The sequence below is a fragment of the Entelurus aequoreus genome, linkage group LG20, assembly GCF_033978785.1.
Source record: "Entelurus aequoreus isolate RoL-2023_Sb linkage group LG20, RoL_Eaeq_v1.1, whole genome shotgun sequence".
Lineage (NCBI taxonomy): Eukaryota > Metazoa > Chordata > Actinopteri > Syngnathiformes > Syngnathidae > Entelurus > Entelurus aequoreus.
Genome location: NC_084750.1, coordinates 41,217,648 through 41,235,018, shown reverse-complemented (window position 1 = coordinate 41,235,018; position 17,371 = coordinate 41,217,648). Strand labels below are relative to the sequence as shown.

Genomic DNA, 17,371 nt, shown 5'->3' with positions numbered 1-17,371 from the left:
ACCCTCTAACCCTGGCCCTAACCCTCTAACCCTAACCCTAACCAAATAACTCTAAATTAAGTCTTTGTTACTTAGAATATGTTCCCTTAGTGTCCAAAACACATTTTAAATTAAGTCTTTGTTACTTAGACTATGTTCCCCATACTAAAGTGTTACCAAAAAACATATAACTTTGTCTTGAATTTGAAAAAAAACAAACATTTTATTTTTCACTAAAGAAGGGTTCGGTGAATGCGCATATGAAACTGGTGGGGTTTGGTACCTCCAACAAGGTTAAGAACCACTGCTCTAGTATTATGATAAGAGTCGTAATTTTACTCAACGCAAGTCAACATTTTACAAGAAAAACTGAACATTTGTGCAATATAATGGTAAAAGTTGTAATTTTACTTAATAACAGTCGCAATTTTACAAGAAAAGCTTAACATTTTGGCAATTTTATGAAAAGAGTCGTAATTTTACTCGACAAAAGTCACACTTTTATAAAAAAACTTTAAAATTTTGGCAATATAATAATAATAATAATAATAATCGAATTTTACTTGGCAAAATTATGACAAAAGTCAGCTGTTCACCTGGCAGGTTTTTTCGGGGATGAATAGGGAAGTCCTTTAGCTGCCGTCTTGTTTTATCATGTATTGCTGCCTTTGCACCTGTCAATGTTTACTTTTGTATGAACATTAGATCAACAAAAATCCTGACTTTGGAGCAATGTTCACAGACTCTAGTGTTTGGCTCTCTATTAGATGCAATGGTTTTCCGTATTGGGAGCATGATTTCTGTCCTAACTTGTTCACCGGTCCTCTTTCCTTGTTGATGTCTCAAGAAGGGTAGAAATACACACACACACACACACACACACACACACACACACACACACACACACACACACACACACACACACACACACACACACACACACACCCCCGGCTCAGTATCTGTCAAACTGCGACTGTACAAAATATACATTGGGCCTGGTCTCCATCAGGGAAGGGCATCGGCAGGGCGTCTGATTAGACCGCTGGGATCAATACGGAGTGGGATGGCGTGAACAGGTGGATCTCGCCAGATATGATCTTGTATTGATTATCCTAACATTCCTGTACTACACTGAAGGTGGGAAAGACACCTGCTTGATGCGGAGCTGAATACGCAGGGGATGATTCCCACTACATCGATATTAAAAAGCCGCGGCGGCCATTGTGAGAGGACTTTTTTGCGCATTCACGCCTGTATATAAATGATATTAGAAAGCATGATGGACGCCTCCTGGTTAATTGGGTCCATGCAGATGCAATTTGCACCGCGCTGCAAAGACGGATGGGGCGGGTGGGGAAGGGGATACAAATGAGAATGGAATAAATGAAGGCTCTTACGCATTATGCTGGCAACAATTTCGACAGCGCAAGGACATTGTCGGTTACATTTTTATGTAAAATATCTTTGCTGCTCTCCATCAGCGCCTCCTGTCACACAGCCAGTCATAAAAAGCAACCTCAAATTCTCCTAGGACTGGAGCTCACGGTTACCGTACGTTACACTTGAAGGTGTTTTCCGCTGATTTTTAAACAGCAGTATGTGTCCACAGAGGCCATTTATGAGCAACACATGAGAACAAAATATATCTCCTCCCGCACTTGTTAGCTCAAACGGCCATCAACAAGACCGATAGATCTACTTTTTAACGACATGGAGTCATGGATGGCGGTGACGTTCCTACAGCTCGGAAAGAACAAAACAGAGGTTTCAGTTATAGGTCCTGAAAACCAGAACAACAAACTTTCACCAAAATTACAGTCTATAAAAAATCTGGGTGTGATTTTTGACTCCGAGCTGACTTTTATCCCACATTAAGGGTGTAACGATACGTGTATTTGTATTGAACCGTTTCGGTACGGGGGGTTCGATTCGGTTCGGAGGTGTACCGAACAAGTTTCCACACGGACATATTAAGTAGCGCACCGCACGTTGTGTAAACAATGCACACTGAGGCACAACACACGGCATGTTAGCAGCGACCGGGCTACTACAACATGTAAAAGCCAGAGCTGGAAGACCCTCTTGCCTCATTAAGATCTCCCGTTTGGGAACATTTGGGCTTCGCGGTGCGATACAACAATGGATAACATCGCTTCAACGAAGAGAAAGACTAACAAACCTAGCTACCACTGCATTCAAGCAGCTTCTCCTCAGCGAGTCAGGCAGGGCTAAAGCAATAACAAATGTTTTTATAGCAGCAGATTTAAGACCATATTGCATTAAAAACTAGATTTTGAGCCACTTCTATGGTGGAAGAACAATGAGCCCATATATCCCCTTACTGCCAAGTTAGCCAGGCACTACCCCGCCATACCTGCTAGCTCCGTGCCCAGTTAAAGGGTATTTTCCACAGCTGGAGACATTCTAACTGCAAGCAGGTCTGCTCTTTCTGCAGACAATGTGGATAAACTGATTTTTCTGGCAAAAAACATGACAATTTTGTGAAAGTCACCAGGATTTAAGGCTGGGGTGGGGGGGAAGAAAAGTTAATCTGAGGCTGAGTTGACTTGAAACTGTTTAATGTTGCACTTTTTGTATGTAGAAGAAAAGTTTAGTCATTTTATTTAAACTGAGCAACAACTTGAATCAGTTTAATGTTGCACTTTATATGTGGAAATGTTGCACTTTATATATAGAAAGGTTTTGTTAAGAAACCAATTCTGAGATTTATTTTATATATGTTGACTGCATGAACCCTGGCAATGGACCCTGTGTGTATATGTATGTTATTGTTATGCTTAGCATTCATGACTGCCTGCTGTTGCACTGATCAGCCTAGTGGTGGCTCACATCCATCACACACAGAGCTATTTTAAAGCAATGTTAAAAGGATAAAGCCATTGTTTACAATTTTTGGTAAAGAAATAACCATAAAATGTATATTTTGTTGTTTTCTTACTGTACCGAAAATGAACCGAACCGTGACCTCTAAACCGAGGTATGTACCGAACCGAAATTTTTGTGTACCGTTACACCCTTATCCCACATATTAAAAATATGACAAAAATAGATTATTATCATCTTTAGAACATGGCCAGAGTCGGCCCGTTTCTGTCTCAGGCCAACACAGAGGTGCTAATGCATGCTTTAATTCCTGTCCTTTAGACCAGAGGTCTCCAACCTTTTTTGCACCAGGGACCGGTTTATTGTAGGCATTATTTTCACCGACCAGCCTTCCACGTGTGGCAGATAGATATAACAAATAAGTGCATGAAAAATGAATGCATGAAAAAACTCACCATAACATTCAATTAGTGGGAGCCCTGGACTTTTCCCTTTGCAAAAAAGCTCTCCTTTGACTTCTGTTTTTTGATAATTTTTGCTAGTAGTGGGCTTTTTTTTTGGCTTTAGTATCTGATGGGTAATAGGTGATACATCACATTTAAGGACAAGAGCATGGATATACAGTATAAGAAAGCTATAAATACTTTACATTAGTTACAATATATTTCTGTGGATTACTATTTCCATTCTAAAAGTTATGTATTCATATTTTGTGCAATATTTCATACATAAATACACCAATGTTAGCTAGGGATGATGTTCGAAACCGGTTCTCCCGATTGTTCAATAAGAAAAGAACCGATTCCACGGATTCAAATCCCTTTTTGAGAAACGGTTCCCGTTATCGAAGCCACTATAGTAAAGAAAAATATTTGGTTCTTTATTCGAATCCCTGGGGACCAATCCCGTGTCACAGGAAATGTCCGGTGGCACGTCACAGGTAATGACGTAGCTCAGTCATTCGGCGGCAGATACAGAAGCAGCAACAACAATGGACCGGAAAAAAACGCTCCAAGGCATGGCGTCACTTTACTAGGAAATACAACTTTGCTTTCCTGTAAGGGGAGCAGTACAACAAACATGTTGAAACATGTTCAGGCCGTACATAACCAGAAGGTTAGAGAAACGTGTCGCGTCTTCGACACATGGAGAAGCAGTGACAGAGATGACGAAGCACGCCCCTCTTCCCCTGCTTCAAGCTGCAGTCCCACTGATAGTGCCGGTGAGTAACTAACGTTAACTGTTGCCGGTTAATTTGCATATCTGCTCACTTGTAGCCTCCAGGCTAAAATAACGTTACCTCTTATGTCAACCAGGACTGCAGTAATGTTAGCTAGACTAACGTTACCTAAGCATAGTCAGTGGCTAACTGTAACGTTAGCCTTTTTATATGTGTCTGATAACGTTAACGGTATCTTGTAGCCTACACCACTGCAGAGTTTGCAGGTCTGTCTAATAAACTAGTGCTTGCAAGATGTGAATTAAGATAATGTTAACGTTATCCTATTTTAGATGATGACATTCATGACAGCCAGAGCTACCAGGGCAGTGTTTGCTCAGTAGCACAGAGCGTTAACCCATTTACCATAGCGAGGTATAACCATTTACCATGGCGAGGTATAATCATTTACCATAGCGAGGTATAACGCAGAGCGCAGCAAGATGAGTGAGGAGGAGAGTAACAACATTACTCGCAAGCTAACGAGAATGATGGTGAAAAATCTCCTCCCCTTCAACTTGGCGAACACAGACGAATACAAGTAGGTTAATAATTGTATTTTGCTGACATGTAATGGAGAAAAAAGTAAACAACACCATTACTCTGAGATGTGTTTCAAAAGTAAAGTGCTGTACAATACAAATGAATGCAGGATTTTCCCTGCATGTATTTTTCTTAGGTAGTTCACCTAAAGAGGCACTAACAGTCAATATTTATTTATTTTATTAAATTATTTTTTGGGGTAAAAACAGTCAATATTTATTTATTTATTTTATTTTATTTTTTTCTTAAAAAATAAAAATGAGCTTTTGTTAAACCAAGTATTGTGTGTTTTTTTTCCATATACAACAACCTAAGAGGATTCGATAATGGCATCGAAATCGATACTTTCTTAACAAACATCATCCCTAATGTTAGCTTTTTTGGTCCAATTTTCCATGCGTAAATACATCCGTTATTGCTAACAACTTGTGTAATAAATAGGACTATCTGCAATAATACCAGCACTTTAACTTACGAGGCCAAAGGAGATGTGTATTTTTTTCTTATTATATGCAACAATTTAGCACTTCTCCATATGCCTTATGCACTTTACCTACTATGGTCACTTTGTTCCTGATATGCCCTGATCGTAGGTCATCAACCTGCCGCGGACTGCAGATGGAACCTAGCTTTTGGCTACAATTTGGCACCTTTACATTTTATATGTTTATTAATGTGTATTGTCCCATGTAACAAATATATAACACATATAGCAAATGGCGACTTCCTATTAGGAGTTTTATAACACATCTATGGACAAACTTATTGGTGTGTCTGGTGTTTCTGGCAAAAGTTAATGAGGAGAAAATGCGGTCGGTTATAAATGATTTAATGTCTCTGTGCGGCCCGGTAGCAAATGCGTCACGGACCAGTGCCGGTCCCCAGACCGGTGGTTGGGGACCACTGCTTTAGACTATTGTAATGCCCTACTCACTGGCCTTCCCAAAAAGAATAACAGAAGTCTAAAATGATTACAAAACTTAGCTGCACGTGTGTTGACGAGGACCAGAGGGCGGGAGCACATTACACCAGTTTTAACACGATTTTAAAGTTCTATTACTGGGTTTAAATGTCTTCTTATCTATCTGATCTGCTTTTACCATATCAACCTGAGGTCCACCGGCAATGACCTTTTAGTTTGACCAAATACCAGAACAAAGTCCCACAGTGAGGCGACATTTAGCCACTGTGGAACCAGCCTGCCAGAGAGCCAAGGACTGCAGAGAGCGTTGCAATTAAAAAAGGGCTTTTAAATCTGGCTTTTTTAACTAATCATGTTTTTTATTTTTATTTTGTTGTTTTTGTTTGTTCTGTACAGCACTTTGTGTTTGCCACTTGCCTGTGTGTGAAAAGTGCTTCATAAATAAAGTTCGATTTGATGATGTCACTAAGCTCGTCCTGTGTATACACCCACTGCTTCACAAGGCTTCACTACGCGTCTTAAGATAAAGCTTGGGGCTCTGCCAAGTAGCAGTTTTTCAGCTACAGACATGGGAGCTGTTCAAATGTGACTGCAATGTTAGCACTTAGCTCACATCGCTATGCTAAGCTTGCTAATGTGTGTGTCCCCTTGCCCCCACTCTTTAATGTCCAATATATAAAAACATAATATCACCTCGTCTAAATCTCACCAAACCTGTTTCAAACGTTTGTGCAGTCAAAAAAACATTGGTGCTATTATAGCGCGTTATTATTCATAGATAGATACTTAAGATTCATTTTATTGTCTATGCAAATAATATAAAACAACATTTAGTTTAAAACACAAAGTGAAACCCACATGAAATATGCACATAAAAACCAACAACCGCTAAGAAATAAAAACAAGTCCATTCATTCACACAACACATGTGGCAAGTACATAGTGCCGAAAACAAATATGCAGTGATCATAAAATAAGCAATTTCCGTATTAAAAAGAGTAAAATGTATTAAAAAGATAGTAAAAAAAATAGCCCACTACCTTGTTCAAATCGTTCCAAACTTGTCCACAGCGTTTGTGCTATGTTTGTGCCGTCAAAAAATACATTTGTGCTATTAGTTTTAATTTGATTAACGCTTTATTAGTGTGTACACCATTAGTGATGTGCATGTTGACTCTGAAATACCCACGCTACAATAGTTTTTTGACAGCACTCAGCACAAATGTAACACAAATGTAGCACAAACGTTTGGGACAAGTTTGAAGCGATTTGGAAAAGGTGGCTGCACATGAACAATAAAAAACAATAACACTATAATAGTACAAATGTTTTTTGCAGCACAAACATAGCACAAATGCAGCACAAACATTTTGGACACATTTGGACAGCTTTAAACAAGGCGGGAGCGCTGTGTGTGAATAATAAAATCTTAACATTAAAACCAAAATAGCACAAATATTTTTGGACAGCACAAACCAGCGCTATCGTAGCACAAATGTAGCACAAACGTGTAGGACCAGTTTGGACAGATCTCAACAAGTTATGGGCGCTGTGTGTGAATATTAACATGTTAATTACAAGAAAACTATAATAGCACAAATGTTTTTTGACAGCACAAACCAGCACAAACCAGCACAAACATTTTGGGCAAGTTTGGACAGCTTTAAACAAGGTGAGAGTGCTTTGTGTGAATAATAAAATGTTAACAACATTAAAACTATAATAGCACAAATGTTTTTTGACCATACAAACCAGCACAAACATTTTGGGCAAGTTTGGACAGCTTTAAACAGGGTGGGAGCGCTGTGTGTTTATAATAACATGTTAATACCATTGAAACCATAATAGCACAAATGTTTTGAACAAGTTTAGACGGATATGAAGAAGGTCGGGGCACTGTGTGTGAATAATACAATCTTAACATTAAAACCAAAATAAACACAACACAGCACAAACGTAGCACAAATGCAGCACAATCGTAGCACAAACGTTTTGGACAAGTTTGGACATATTTGGACAAGCTATGGGCGCTGTGTGTGAATAATAAAATGTTAATAACATTAAAACCATAATAGCAAAACTGTTTTTTGACAGCACAAACTCGCACAAATATAGCACTAAAACAGCACAAACGTTTCGGACAAGTTTGGACAGCTTTTAACAACTTATGGGCGCTGTGTGTGAATAATAAAATGTTAACATTAAAATAAACATAATAGCCAAAAGTTTTTTGACAGCATAAACCAGCACAACCGTAGCTTTGGACAATTTTGGACAGATATGAACAAGCTATAGGTGCTGTGTATAGATAATAAACTGTTAACAACATTAAAACCACAATAGCACAAATGTTTTACGGCACAATCATAGCACAAACGTAGCATTTTTTTGGACAAGTTTGGATATATTTGAACAGGCAAAAGGTGCTGTGTGTGAATAATAAAATGTTAACATTAAAACCTTGATAGCAAAACAGTTTTCTGACAGCACAAACTAGCACCTACATAGCACAAATGTTTTGGACAGGTTTGGACAGATTTAAACAAACTATGGACGCTGTGTGTGAATATCAAAATGTTAACATTAAAACCAGAATAGCAAAATGTTTTTTGACAGCATAAACCAGCACAATCGTAGCACAAATGTGGAAAAAACATTATGGACAAATTTAAACAGATATCAACCAGCTAAAGGCGCCGTGTATGAATAATAAACTGTTAACAACATTAAAACCATAATGGCACAAATGTTTTACGGCACAATCATAGCACAAATGTAACAACAATGGTTTGGACAAGTTTGGACATATTTAAACAAGGTCAGGGCGCTGTGTGTGAAAAATAAAATGTTATCATTAAAACCATTATAGCACCAATGTTTTTGGACAGCACAAACTAGCACAAATGTAGAACAAACATAGCACAAACGTTATGGACAGATTTGCACAAGGTATGGGCACTTTGGATGAATAATAACATCTTATTAATAATAAAACCAAAGGAGCACCAATGTTTTTTTGACAGCACAAACAAGCACAATCATAGCACAAATCTGGCATTTTCAACAAAATTGGACAGATTTGAACAAGACATGGGCAATTTTTTACTAAATAATAAAATGTTATTTACACTAAAACGTGTATTGACAGCACAAATGTGGCACAAACATTTAGGACAAGTTCATACGGACCACAGTTGAGAAACAGATATTTTTTGGGCAGCCCTCAAGGTGGCCCTAAGGTTAAACTATCTTCATTATAGCATCAACCGCCAAAATACTTCCAGTGCTGGTGTGTGATTTATTCTAAATTGTTGACACCGTATATTATCAGACCTTTAAGTGTGAGAGTGAATGCCACAGACATTCAAATCATTAAGTTGAAGTCTTTACCATTCAGTCTTGTGTAAATGTGCTAAAATGCAACAGCAGAAATGTCGCAAGACTCTTGCATTACCATTCACAGCGTGTCGCTTTTGTCAACACAAACTAAACGACGAGATAAAAGCTATTTTAGTCATAAAAACTCCAATTTGACGAGGAGATGAAAGCACGCGCAAGCCGGCTCCTCTTTGCAAAACTGTTACGTCTGCTTGAACTGTGCCGCTGATGGGAAGAATCTCTGCTTTGAGTTGCCAGTAATCAGCGCTTTGAGCTTCTGGGCAAAAAGGTATATGGATTTATAGATCCCCTGTTATAATTGAAAAACAACAACTTCATAACAGATGGGGTCCAGCAGGGGTGCCCAAACTTGTTCCACTAAGGGGCCACAGTCTGGCAAATACAATAATCCGAGAGCAATTTTGGTAGTTTTCACCTTCAAAACCAGTGTAATATATACATATTTTTAGGTATTAAAAAAACTACAATATGCAATTTTTTTAGATATTTTGTGTGAATGCTAAATAGCCAAAGACGAACTGAAATGCTAAAAGTTAGCATGCTGGTCAAATAGCGGTCAAGAAACAAAAAATATGAGCATAATGAGCTAAAAAAGCTAGCATGCTAAGAGTAGTATGCTAGAATCCTAACAATAGCATGAAATAACAACATATATGACACTGCAATTACCTTAAAAAGCTCATGTTAGCATGCTAAAATATTAACTTTAGCATGGGTTCAGCACCAGAATATATCACTCTGCGATGTTTACCTGAAAAATGTGTAAAAGAAAATGCTAGCATGGTAACAGCATACGTCAAGTACAAATACCTTGTGTATAAATATACAATTTGTTAAAAATACTAGCCTAATAACGTTAGCATACTAACAGGTAGCATTCGTCAAGTAACAAATTATTTGACGCTGAGGTGTATACCTGCAAAATGTGCACAAAAAAAAGCTATCATGCTAATACCAGAATTAGGGGTGCACAAAATATCAATTCACATCCGAAACATTCTTATACACCCGGAATCCAAATCGATTCATAACATTTTTTTTCTTTTCAAACCTAGGTTTTTTTTAAGATTACATTTTTAAAAAGACGTTTTAGGCCATCTCCATGCAACCAGAAATAACCTTTCCAAACCAATAACTTGTTTTGAAAAAGTTTCATTAAAAAATATTATGCCAAATAATAAATTGCGAGAATTGGTTTGAATAGAGAATCGATTCTGAATTGAATCTTCACCCCAGGAGTCAAAATCTAGTTTTAATGGCAACAATTGTGCGGCGAGCGGTCAAAAAAATAGCTACGGGCCACATTTTTGCACTGATACCAATAGTTCAGTATTGGTACCAAAATGTATTTCGAGACTTTTCTAAAAAATGGCATTATTGGCTTTATTTTAACAAAAAATCTTAGGGTACATTAAACATATGTTTATTATTGCAATCAAAGAACAATTTTGTCCTTAAATAAAATAGTGAACATACAAGATAAGTTGTCTTTTTGTAGTAGGTAAACAAACAAAAGCTCTTAATTAATGCAATAACATATTGTGTCATTTATCATTCTATTTGTCAAAATTATAAAGGACATGCTGTAAAAATTGATTATTAATCCACTTGTTCATTTACTGTTAATATCTGGTTATTTTCCATTTCAACACGTTCTATCTACACTTCTGTTAAAATGTAATAATCACTTATTCTTCTGTTGTTTGATACTTTACATTAGTTTTGGATGATACCACCAATCTAGGTATTGATCCGATACCGAGTAGTTACAGGATCATACATTGGTCATATTCAAATTCCTCGTGTGTCCAGGGACGTATTTCCTGACTTTATAAACATAATATGAATTTTTAAAAAAGGAAAAAAGATTTTGTGACGATAAAAAATATCGACGTAATCATAGTAGTATCGACTAGATACGCTATTGTACTTGGTATCATTACAGTGGATGTCAGGTGTAGATCCACTCATTGCGTTTGTTTACATTGTGACGCCGGTGAGCTATTGTATCCTCCTACGGTGTGTAGTGAAGCATGTTTAGCTATTCCTTGACCTGCAGTGATAATGATACTTGTAAGAAACTCACTTTATTTGTCGCCACGGAGGCCAGGATTAGTGATTTAGAAGTAGCTAAAACACTGCCGACTGCGGATGGGCGTTCGCCAGGCTTTTCAGTGTTATAACTTCACCTTTATCTTTAGTTTTTAAGCCACAATGCGTCCATTCTCCCTTTTCTGTCTACACACTGTCTGCTTGTAAGTACTCTGTGATTGTGCGCTGCCGAACATGCTCCTCTGCTCGTAAAACCAGCAATGTCAGGATGTGACGATGTGACATCATGCCCGTTTTAAAAAAAACAAACTGGAACCAGTACTTTTTTGATTCATTAGTACCGCGATAATATACTAGTACCGATATAACGTACAACCCTAATCCTGGCACAAAGTATCGACATCAACTCGACTTTCAATTGGTATCGGACCGGAGAGAAAATCAATCAATTGGATAATTACTTGCCAAATAGCTGAGCAGCAATGTTGTTAGATCACTATACTGAAAATAAACCAAGCTAGGGCCTTAATACCGCAGTACGTACCAAACCGGAAGGACTAGCTAAAATACTGCCGACTGCGGATATACGTTAGCTCCTAGCTAGCTAGCCATATTTTAAAGCACCTCTTCCTGAGGGCGTTTCAGTGTTAAAACTTCACCTTCATCTTTACTTTTTAAGCCAAAATGCATCCGTTCTCTTTTCTGTCTTCACACCGTGTCTGCTTGTAAGTTCTCTGTGATTGTGCGCTGCCGAACATGCTCCTCTGCTCGTAACACCAGCAATGACACGACGTGACGACGCGCCGTCATGCCCGGGAAGCGGGAACTTTTCAAACAGAGTATAGTACCATTTTTGATTCATTAGTACGGCGATACTATACCAGTACCGGTATACTGTACAACCCTAACCCTGGGTTGTAATGTCAGTAACACTGGCGCACACTACATTTAGAGCATATCAGGATACATTTTCCATGATGTATTATTTCCATTCATACTTTTTACTGCACCCATGTTGCATCAGCATGCCTTCGATGATATTTGACTTGCTGGGATGTTAAAGTTTTTATTAATAAGCATATAAAAGGCACCGACAGTGTATAGGTCTCCTCCCAATGTAATAATAAGAAGCAATAATGCAGACTGTGCATTCTTAATATTTTCTTTTATGTTGGATTCGCAGTAATCCATAAAGCAAAGCAACTGTACTGCATGACTTTCATCAATTGTAAACCAAAACACTACAAATCAGGTGCAAACAGACATCTCAACACTGTGGTTATTTGTGTGTTTTTGTGTGTGTTTGCTCACCCCAGCCGAGGCACAGAAAGCGCTTGCGAATGAGTCGTGACCTCACTTTGCCGATGACCGCCAGGTAGGACTGCCAAGCCTCCGTCAGCACCCAGCAGAAGGAGGCCAGGAAGAAGAAATGGAGAAAGGCAGCAGTCACGGCACACAGGCCCTGAGGGGGAGAAACATTGCTCAATGTAAATTAAATGCACGTCAACAATTCTGAAATATTGCGATAACTGATGAAAACGTTGCAAAAGGGCAATGTGCGGTTCTAATTTCCCCTAACAGTTCGGCTAAACACCCCAAAGTTACAGTAGGGGATTTTGTGGACGTGCTGTGTGAGAAATTTCAAGTCAATCCGACTTATGCGTAACGCAGTTCAGGAATATACGAGTTAGCTTCCACAAACAAATATAGGGTTGTACGATATATCATGTACTAATGACTTCAAAATGTACTATACTGCCTTTGAAAAACAGCAGTACTTTTTAACGTTGCTGGTAATATGAACCATGTAAGTCAACACACACACAGAACACTTACAAGCTGAAAACAGTGTGTTGACAGAAAAGTGAGAATGGACGCATTTTGGCCTAAAAACTAACCGTAAAGGTGGAGCTATAAACCCTGAATTGAATGAAAATGAACCCCCATTGTTTACCTGTATCTCACCTTTTTTTATAAGGGGCGCCGGAAGTTGGCAGACCCGTCAGTAGAGATGTCCGATAATGGCTTTTTTGCCGATATCCGATATTGTCCAACTGTTAATTACCGATTCCGATATCAACCGATACCGATATATACAGTGGTGGAATTAACACATTATTATGCCTAATTTTGTTGTGATGCCCCGCTGGATGCATTCAACAATGTAACTTTACCATGAGCTGATTTACGTGGACCACGACTTAAACAAGTTGAAAAACTTATTCGGGTGTTACCATTTAGTGGTCAATTGTACGGAATATGTACTGTACTGTGCAATCTACTAATACAAGTTTCAATCAATCAATCAAAAACAAGGTTTTCCAAAATAAGAGAACAACTTGAACTCCAGTTATGGAAAAAAGTGCCAACATGGCACTGCCATATTTATTATTGAAGTCACAAAGTGCATTCTTTTTTTTAACATGCCTCAAAACAGCAGCTTGGAATTTGGGACATGCTCTCCCTGAGATAATCCTGATACCCACTACAACTATGGGAAATACTATACTTTGACTGTCACAAAGTGCATTATTTTTTGTATTTTTTTTTTTAAACATGCCTCAAAACAACAGCTACAAAAACAATGAAGGCACACAGCTTCATTCCAGAGTATACTAGAGCATACTTGCCAACCTTGAGACCTCCGAATTCGGGAGATGGGGCGGGGTTGACGTAGGGGGTCGGGGTTGAGGTGGGCGGGGTTGGGCTTTGGTGGTAGCGGGGGGTGTATATTGTAGCGTCCCGGAAGAGTTAGTGCTGCAAGGGGTTCTGGGTATTAGTTCTGTTGTGTTTATGTTGTGTTACGGTGCGGATGTTCTCCCGAAATGTGTTTGTCATTCTTGTTTGGTGTGGGTTCACAGTGTGGCGCATATTTGTAACAGTGTTAAAGTTGTTTATACGGCTACCCTCAGTGTGACCTGTATGGCTGTTGATCTTGTGTGTGTGTTGAAGCCGCATATATTATGTGACTGGGCCGGCACGCTGTTTTGTATGGAGGAAAAGCGGACGTGACGACAGGTTGTAGAGGACGCTAAAGGCAGTGCCTTTAAGGCACGCCCCCAATATTGTGGAAATTGGGAGAATGGTTGCCCCGGGAGATTTTCGGGAGGGGCACTGAAATTCGTCTACAAGAAAAATCGGGAGGGTTGTCAAGTATGCCCTACGTCCGTGTTTTACCGGATATGTACCGCTCCGTAAAGCGGCATTTTAAAAAGTCATTAATTTTACTTTTTGAAACCGATACCGATAATTTCCGATATTACATTTTAGAGCATTTATCGGCCGATATTATCGGCAGGCCAATATTATCGGACATCTCTACCCGTCAGCGATCCTGTTCTGTCTCCCTGTAATGTTTGATCCTGTTCTGTCTCCCTGTAATGTTTGTCTTATCTTGAATGGGATTGTGCTGAAATTTTTAATTTCCCCTCGGGCATTAATAAAGTATTTCTGATTTTGATTCTGAAGCGCCGCTCGAGCGGTACTTTAAAACATAGCTAGCTAGCGGCTAACGTCCATTCAGTGTTTTAGCTACATCTAAATCCCTAATAGTTGCCTCCATGCCAACAAATAGAGTAAGGTTCTTACAAGTATTATCCCTGCAGGACGAGGAATAGCTAAACATGCTTCACTACACATCGAATTTTAACTTTTTAAAGTCAAGGCAAGTGTTGCCTTAAATGAGGGCTCATATTTCAGGGCACCAAGGCAAGTTAGAAGAATTATTAAACATTATTTCGGGACAGATACATTAAGAGTTTAAGCAGAAAAATGTCGTATAGGAATTAACTATACACAATAAGACATTAACAAAATGCTGTGTCAAATGAATGGATTTTGAACTAATACCTTTGTGACATGAAAAAAACAAGTCATGTACAAAAACCTTGTGTATACTTTTTGATATTAAAATAAAACACAAATCAGTTTGGCTAATAATGAAGTCTAATAAACAAGCGTTGTTCTTCTCTTGGTTTAGTACAACAGTTTGGCCAACAAAAATAAAGAGGAGTGACACCTCTCACATCGAATACACAATCTTCACAGCCTTCGTTCAGTTCAATGAGATGACAAAACATTTGAGCCAGTATTGATGTTATTTGAACACTGATACAGCTTGCAGTTAAATAAAGGAGGAGTGAACATCCCAGTAAACAAAGTAAAGACTTTATAAAGAAGTTGTGACAACATTCATGACACGTCGCCAGCTGCAAAACATCAAATAGTTTCCTCCTTCGCTGTATACTTTTTAGTGTGGGGACAAGTGTCTCCAATATTGTCCACACCTGTCTCCCTCTAAACACAGCAGTGCGCTCTTAAACGCACGGCGGGAAGCGAGGGAAAATGATGTTAAACCAAGCGCTTGGCTCCGTTTAGTCTGAGGGGAAATCTCCGGAGCAAAGTCTGTGTCGTTAGTCCGCCATGATTATCAAGCCAAACAACACTAATGCGCATGTGCCTGACTTTGATTTTTTGTCATTTGTGTTATGGTTTATAAAGTCAGGAAAAACATCACTGGACACAGGTGGACTTTAATTATGACCAATGTATGATGCTGTAACTACTTGGTATTGGATTGATATCAACATTTGTAGTATCATCCAAAACTAATATAAAGTATAAAACAAGAGAATAATAAGTGATTATTGCATTTTGACAGAAGTGTTGATAGATCAGGGGTGTCAAAGTCATTTTAGCTCAGGGGCCGCATGGAGGAAAATCTGTGCACACGCGGGCCGGACTATTAAAATCTTGGCATTAAAACTAAAAAATAAAGAAAACTTCAGATTGTTTTCTTTGTCTTACTTTGGTCAAAAATAGAACAAACTCATTCTGAAAATATTACAATAAAAATATTTTTTAAAAATACGGCAGCGGTAAAGTTTAGATCCATGAAGGAAAGAAGAAAGAGAATTAATGTTTATAACTGAATACATTTACGTATGCACAAAAATGTGTGTTCTTTTGTATTATTTTTCTTAATGAATTAAGTAACGTTTATGACAACCTTTTTCCAAAACACAACTGTGAGATATAACAGGATAATGCATACATTTGTCATTTGTTTTCAAAACAGTTACAAAAAAGTGGGACCCCAAAAATGTACTGTGGGACCCCATTTTTATGACTTGATGACTTGAAAATTCCTAGCGCCGACACTGATGGAGTATTGGTGCATGCAAAACAGCAGCAGGCGGCTGTGGCCTGCGGGCCGGTTCCAATACTAATCAAATATCATCCCGGGGGCCATAGATCATTCATTTGCAGGCCACATCTGGCCCGCAGGCCTTGACTTTGACACAGCTGGTTTATAAAGTCAGGAAATACATCACTGGACACAGGTGGACATTAATTATGACCAATGTATGATCCTGTAACTACTTGGTATTGGATTGATATCAAAATTTGTAGTATCACCCAAAATGTATGTCAAGTATAAAACAACAAAATAATAAGACATTATTACATTTGAACAAAAGTGTAGATAGATTATTCTTCCATCATAATTTTGACAAAATAATAGAATGATATATGACACAATAAGTTACTGCATATGTCAGCAAATTAGGAGCCTTTGTTTGCTTAATATTAAAAGACAAGTTGTCTAGTATGTTCACTATTTTATTTAAGGCCGAAATTGTTCTTTGAGTGCAATAAATTATTTTTTATTTCTGTTAAAATAAAAATCATGACATTTTTGTGTGCTCCCCTTTATTTTGAAATATATCGAAATACATTTTGGTACCTGTCCAGATACCAACAACACTGTCCTAATGTATGTATGTATGCATGTACAGTATATATGCATGTATATATGTATGTATGCATGAATATATGTATGTATGCAAGAATGTAACTTTCTGAAAGTGTCTTACCTTGCTGAGCGTTTGTGATTGTCCCACCAAAATCAGTAAATTTGAGGCCAGGATGGAGAGGCAGAAATTCACCAAAATGATGGACCTCTCCGAGCGGATGTACCTGCAGGGAGCAGAGTGAGGCAAGAAGTGTGAGAAGAATTAGATGGATTGATAAGCACCTTGGAGTTATTTTGTCGTGTAGAAAGCAGATAGTCTATAAAATCCACTACACCTCCCTGATACCGAAGTACATGTCAAACTACTTCCTTAACGTAAATGACCGCCATAACCACAACACCAGGGGGAGCTCCACTAACCACGTTAAACCCAGATTCCGAACTAACAAAGGTCTTAACTCATTCTCTTTCTATGCCACATCAATGTGGAATGCGCTCCCAACAGGTATAAAAGAAAGGGCATCTCTATCCTCCTTCAAAACCGCAATAAAAGTTCACCTCCAGGCAGCTACAACCCTTAACTAACACCCTCCCCGGATTGCTAATAATCAAATGCTAATAATCAAATGTAAACAATCAAATGCAGATACTTTTTCCT

The 17,371-nt window shown here is 38.4% G+C and overlaps 1 protein-coding gene across 3 annotated transcripts in view; it reads right to left on the bottom strand.

Moving 5' to 3' along the window:
• adgrb2 (adhesion G protein-coupled receptor B2) overlaps positions 1-17,371 on the bottom strand; it is a 536,693-nt gene that overhangs the window by 146,879 nt on the left and 372,443 nt on the right. For all 3 annotated transcript variants that reach the window (XM_062030114.1, XM_062030112.1, XM_062030113.1), the window contains exons 19-20: positions 16,835-16,937; positions 12,270-12,420 (exon numbers count right to left, since the gene is read on the bottom strand). In XM_062030114.1, the coding sequence (XP_061886098.1) occupies positions 12,270-12,420; positions 16,835-16,937 (254 nt within the window). The remainder of the gene's footprint in view (positions 1-12,269; positions 12,421-16,834; positions 16,938-17,371) is intronic.